The sequence below is a fragment of the Saccostrea cucullata genome, unplaced genomic scaffold, assembly GCF_032062105.1.
Source record: "Saccostrea cucullata isolate Sc308-1 unplaced genomic scaffold, CSIRO_AGI_Scuc_v1 ctg18867, whole genome shotgun sequence".
NCBI classification, from domain to species: Eukaryota; Metazoa; Mollusca; class Bivalvia; order Ostreida; family Ostreidae; genus Saccostrea; species Saccostrea cuccullata.
Genome location: NW_026940089.1, coordinates 3,497 through 9,716, shown reverse-complemented (window position 1 = coordinate 9,716; position 6,220 = coordinate 3,497). Strand labels below are relative to the sequence as shown.

At 32.9% G+C, this 6,220-nt stretch overlaps 1 protein-coding gene across 1 annotated transcript; it reads left to right on the top strand.

Annotated features, from left to right (window-relative positions):
• Positions 1-1,234: 1,234 nt before the first annotated feature.
• LOC134254739 (protein disulfide-isomerase-like) lies at positions 1,235-5,736 on the top strand (the record flags this gene model as incomplete). The annotated part of the gene is made up of 9 exons (XM_062737270.1): positions 1,235-1,432; positions 1,656-1,789; positions 2,105-2,242; positions 2,434-2,538; positions 2,661-2,786; positions 3,293-3,493; positions 3,716-3,836; positions 4,149-4,417; positions 4,851-5,736. Coding segments are annotated over 9 exons (1,355 nt in total), but the record flags the coding sequence as incomplete, so codon positions are not given.
• Positions 5,737-6,220: the final 484 nt, after the last annotated feature.

Here is a 6,220-nt window from a genome sequence, read left to right as displayed (position 1 = left end):
ATTTCGCATGTATACCACATTTTGTCGTCTGCATGTCATTTGACAGTTACATGTACATGTATGCACGATATTTCAAGAATTTCGTAAATGTTATTCGGATATTTCATTGTATTTTCTCAAGAATATATGTTTTATATATGAATAAACAAATATGTAACCAAACAGGTATCTTCATACAGAATTAAATGAGATATTTTAAAGTGGTCATGTACCATATTGTTCAAATCCAGACCTCTGGTTTCTTGACCTATAACCATGTGTCATGCATCAGCGATCTCACTTGTGTGATCAACATGATCAAAAAGATTGAGGTCAAGAAAAGATCTATTACCTCTAGAGAAAATATATGCCTTGCTAGGTCTAAGGAGTGCATTTATTTCTGTTTTTCACATTTTTAATAATCAAGTTACTTACATCTCTCATGTATAGGCCTATTGATTTCTGAATTGAACTTATCATCAAAATGAATAATGTACACATTTTTTGTATAATAATATATAATGAGTTGAAGTAATCTTGAAAAGTGGAAAATCATGCATGTATTGTTTAAAACATTACCTGGGGGTAAACATTATGTCATGGTAAACATATTGTTTACTGTGTCTTTGATATTGTGTTATGGGCCAGGTTATGACATCATGTAATTAAGTTATTATTCCACTTAGTCATTAATCATTGGTTCCCAACTTAATATGTCGAACAAGAGCAAAGACATGGTTCTACAAGTCATGCTTCTTGTTTCTTTTTGTAAAACTATTTGTGTTTCCTTTTATTTTTGTCCAAGCTGACGTGGTGACTATGTGCAATAAAGCATGTTAAAGTAGGTCAAAGGAGTAAAAGGATTAGGAAGTCAGGCATGAAATTTCTCAATCAGATACATCTTCATTTGCATTTCATCAAATGTAGTATTGACGTGGCATATTAGGATTCATAAAACACGACAATTAATGAACAAAGATCTTAAATTTTGCTAATTAATAATTAGATGACAAAAGTTAACATCAACTTCAGATTTTGTTATTCATACTTATTAAGAACTTGATTAAGTTTTACACAAAACACTTTTCCAACTTATTTCGAAGTATATATGAGAGTGAAAATTTAGACAAAAACTGGTCCATAAAATATTTCCAACAAACAGAGGTTTGTTATTATGATTAAGAATGTGATAGTTTGATCATGTTCATGTTCAGAAAAAAAATATTATTTTACTATTAAATACATTTTTATATAGATGCCCCATGGTGTGGACATTGTAAAGCACTTGCTCCAGAATATGAGAAGGCTGCCCAGTCTCTAGCTGATGAGAAATCCGAAATCAAGCTCGGCAAAGTTGATGCCACCGAACACCAATCTCTGGCCGAAAAGTTTGAGGTCCGTGGCTACCCAACCATCAAGTTCTTTAGGGACGGCAAGCCTGTCGAATATGGAGGTAAAAAATTTTTTTTTTTTTTTGAAAAAAAAATTCTAAAATGCACCTGAGTAGAAGTAAATTATGACATTTTTTTTCAATGAATTAAAAAAAGGTGCAATAAGGTAGTGGAAACAAAATAAATGATCAAGTTGATGAATTTAGATTGCCGTTAAATTATGGAAAATGAATGAGTAGATGTCATGTCAAATGTAAAATCTGATTTTTTGGTAAACATTTGTAGGTGGCAGACAGGCAGCTGATATTGTCAACTGGTTGAAGAAGAAGACAGGCCCACCATGCACAACTCTCGACTCTGTCGATGCTGCCAAGAAGTTCATCGAAAAGGACGAAGTTGTTGTAATAGGATTTTTCAAGGTAAACATCATTTTAGATTCAAAATTCAAAAATCCATAGAGACTGAAGAAAACAAAAACATGAAGGAGTCAAGATCATGAAATGTTAAATAAGAGGAATCATATAAGTTAAGCAGGAAGTTGGTGTTACATAGTATTAAGTGGGTGGCACTTAGGATCCAGGATGTCATACAAAAATTTACCCTCATTTTAATTGCTTCTGTGCATCTTCAGAACATCATCCAATTCTGTATAACAATACCCAACAGGATATATATCTGTAACAGCAGTATTAACTCTGAGGCCATTGCATCTGTTTATGTTTGATATTCAATAGGATGTCACCTCAGCTGATGCCAAAGCCTACGAGGAGGCAGCTGCCGGCATTGACGACATTCCATTTGGTATTACCTCAAGTGCTGATGTTTTTAAAGAGTATGAAGTTGAATCTGATGGCATTGTTCTCTTCAAGAAGGTAAGATATTGAAATGTTGTGTTAAGCAATCAGAACCTTGGAAGTTTTAATGGAAACACCTATAAAAATTATACACTTTGTATGGATACTGTAGATTTTAGATAAATGTGGATGTAAACCATGTCATGTCTTCTGTTTTGAGGGGATCAACATCTGAATATTGAGTCTTGATGGATATTTATCTTTTCCAGTTTGATGAGGGTCGTAACAACTTTGAGGGAGCTGTATCAGCTGACGCCGTTACCAAATTTGTGATGGGCAACAGATTGCCCATTGTTGTTGAATTCACACAAGAGGTATTTAACTCTAAAACATGTTTTCTTTTGTAAGGAATTTCAATTTAAATTTGGAAACTATCAAATTGACTTGCATACTAGGCATGGGATGTTTTGATTAAAATTGGATTTTATTGTAACAGAGTGCCCAGAAAATCTTTGGAGGAGAAATTAAGAATCACATTCTGCTGTTCATTAAGAAGACTGAGAAAGATTTTGACACAAAACTTAGTGACTTCAAAGAGGCTGCCAAAGACTTCAAGGGAGAGGTAGGTATTCAGAACATGTTTATTTAAACTGATGAGGTATTTTACAGCTGATTGTAATATATTATCCCATGTTTACCCCTTAATCTCATGGATATAACTCTTTAGATATTTTTTGGAAATCCTACACTTGTGATGTCACAATGGGTTTTGCATTAGAGTGATGAAATAAAATGTAGACGTCTATATAATAACTGTGTAAACATTAATGGATAAAGCATGGGATAAAAAGAATCTCCCAAGGCTTGGGATAAAAAAAACAACTTGTTGTATAAAAATCCTCCTATACTTAGCAAATTGCCACAGATAGATTAAATCTCATTTCTTGTCCTATGTATCTATACCAATTAGCTATAAATTTATCGTATGGCTTTTGAGTAATGTAAATTTTAGGAGGGCAATATGCTTTACATTGAAAGTATCTTCTCTCGTGAACTAATGATGGAAAATAACTACCTCCTTGTTGCCAATGGTTTGACAGAATTTTACTTTATTGTTTCATGTTGCAGGTCCTGTTTATCTACCTCGATACCAGTGATGAGGACAATGCCCGTATCCTGGAATTCTTTGGACTGAAGGCAGAGGAATGCCCAGCTGTTCGTCTGATCACCCTCGGAGAGGACATGACCAAATACAAGCCAGAGTCTGACGATCTGTCCACAGAGGCCATCAGAACATTTGTCCAGGGCTTTAAAGATGGAAAACTCAAGGTATTAACTTACAACCAAAGTTTAGGTGTTCTAGAAATAATTTCAACACATCAAACTGTTAAAATGCTCATTTGTAAGATATTTATTTTGTTGAGATACTTTGAGAAATCATAAACTACATGTTTTTAAAAACAATAGGGAAGAATTTGTAAATGGGCATAATTATTTATTTTACAATTTCAGAAAGAACAATTTTGAAATATTGTCAATAATGTTTTGCAGCCACATCTTATGAGTGAAGAAGTGCCAAGTGACTGGGATTCTAAACCAGTTAAAGTTTTAGTAGGAAAAAATTTTGTAGATGTCGCTTTAGATGAAAAGAAAGATGTATTTGTAGAATTTTGTAAGTAAATATTTCTCATTTTTAATACTTTTGAATGAAAGTACAATAATTGAAGCAAAACTAGAGATTAAAAACTTAAACCAGAGAACTAGCTGTTCGTATAAACTTGAAAATGGAAAAATTAAGATTCGCTATAAATATAATTTTAAATCCATAGAGCTGGTCTAGCAAGAAAATGTTAAGTCTGTTCAAAATATACTTTTCCAACTTCTGTCAAATTTAAAAAACACAACTTTCACATAGTTTGTGTGAGATTTTCCTTCAGTTGTGAACTATTTTACTTGATTCAAGAGTTCATGATATTGTTTGCAGATGCCCCATGGTGCGGCCATTGTAAACAGTTAGCCCCCATCTGGGACGAGCTTGCAGAGAAATTCAAGGACAAGGATGACCTTGTTATTGCCAAAATGGATTCCACAGCCAATGAAGTAGAGCAGGTCAAAGTTCAGAGCTTCCCTACCCTTAAATTCTTCCCTAAAGGCAGCCAAGACATAGTAGATTACAATGGAGAAAGAACTCTTGAAGCCCTCACCAAATTTGTAGAGAGTGGTGGAAAGGAAGGAGCTGGTGAGCCTGAGGAGGTATGTACAACATAACATTAGTTTAGTTTTCATCCTGATAGGCTCGGTTTTCATTGCAAAACTAAGGCATAAATTGAGACCAGTAGTTGGTCTTCATCTTGGATAAGCTTGGTTTCAATGCATAGCCAAAGCTGTAAACCAACACCCCATTAATTAAATCTTTGTCATGAATAAGATTTTTTTTCAACTACTATTTTTTTATGCAAATTTGAGTTTTTATTGCATTTTGGTATTGTACATTATTACTTGTGTAAACTTAAATGTATATAGCAGGTAAAGAAAAGACATTTTTCAATATCCAGAATTGCTGAAAATCTCTAAGCTGTAATAGAACAGTAGATTCAATCTTTCATTAAGTTTTGTTTAGGTAATATGTACAATAATGTCAGTAGGTATATAGGTATTTCATAATATGTAAACAATCTATTTTTAGCCTGAAGAGGAGGAGGAGGAAGAAGAGGAAGAAGAAGGAAAGGATGCTAAGGATGAATTGTAAAGAGACTCTTTGTTTATACTCCGTACCAACAGGATCTCAGTGAGAGAAAAATCTGTATTCCATGTCCTCAGCCTTTTCATCTTCTTTAAATTAGTTACAAAAAATAATGACCATGTTGATATACTTGAATGATAAAAAAATTGTTTTATTGGCCAAGGCACTTCAGCTGTAATAAGTGCTTTAATTATTAAATTGTTGGAAAACTGCTTAGAAGTGCCTTGTGAGCCATGTTAAAATCGGGAGATGGGCATTGTTTTATTTTTTTCCAACTCTGGATCATTGAGGTTGTTGCATTAGTATTGAGGCAGCTGTGCACTTGATAACACTGTAACTAGTCAAAGATCAACAAAAAAACAGAGCTTGTTAGACAGTTGGCATTTCTTATTCTTTTTTAATTATTGATTCATTCCAGTTATTTATTTTTTGTCCACTTTAATCTTGTATATGATGTTTTTTTTTTCTTTGTCAAGATTTAAGTTTTAATTTTTACCACAAGTTTAATAAATACAATATTCTTCCATTTTTGAAATCATGAAATATTTAGAAGAGGGAGAGATCATTATTTTTTCCCCTGAAAATCAAACAACTCATGCGGGATTCGATATGTGTGTGTGACTGTGTGCATGTGTGTCTTTTGATGGTGATTGATAAAAGAGTCAGTCTGAATGATATTGAAAATTCGGTGCTGTTTAGACAGGAATAATATTTAAAAGTACCAGTATGTTTGTCATAAATGCTCATGTACTAATGTTTTGTACATGTTTATAATAATTTGAAAATTTTGAAATGTAGGTTAACAAATAAAAAAACAACACAAAATTTATTTGACTGTATAATTGTCTTTTGTTTAATATTGAAAAGAAAAAAACTGTCTGGTGGAGAGGGCATAGACTGAGAAATACAAGTGAAATATCACTTCTTAAAAAACATATGATTTGATATAACCAGTAATGTATTCAGATTGTGGCAATGTCATAACAACAACAATGGTATTAACTATGCAAGTAGAATTGGACAAATGTAATGGGATCAATGTTCTATTCCCAAGACTAGATAACTAGAGAATTGAAAAGGCATTATGTACCCCAATATAGGCACTACTGTATAAATTTGCATTCTTTGCTTACAATACATGACTGTCTAAGCATGGGGGGACATATAGCCATTCGTTATAATTACACCAAAATAAAGTTCTTGTGAATTTAAAGAAAGATTCACAGTATTAATGTTTTGTACAGAGATTTTTGTTTATCTGTGGTATGTATTGAATACCACTGTGTTGCTGACGGGAAATTCCAACTTTCTCA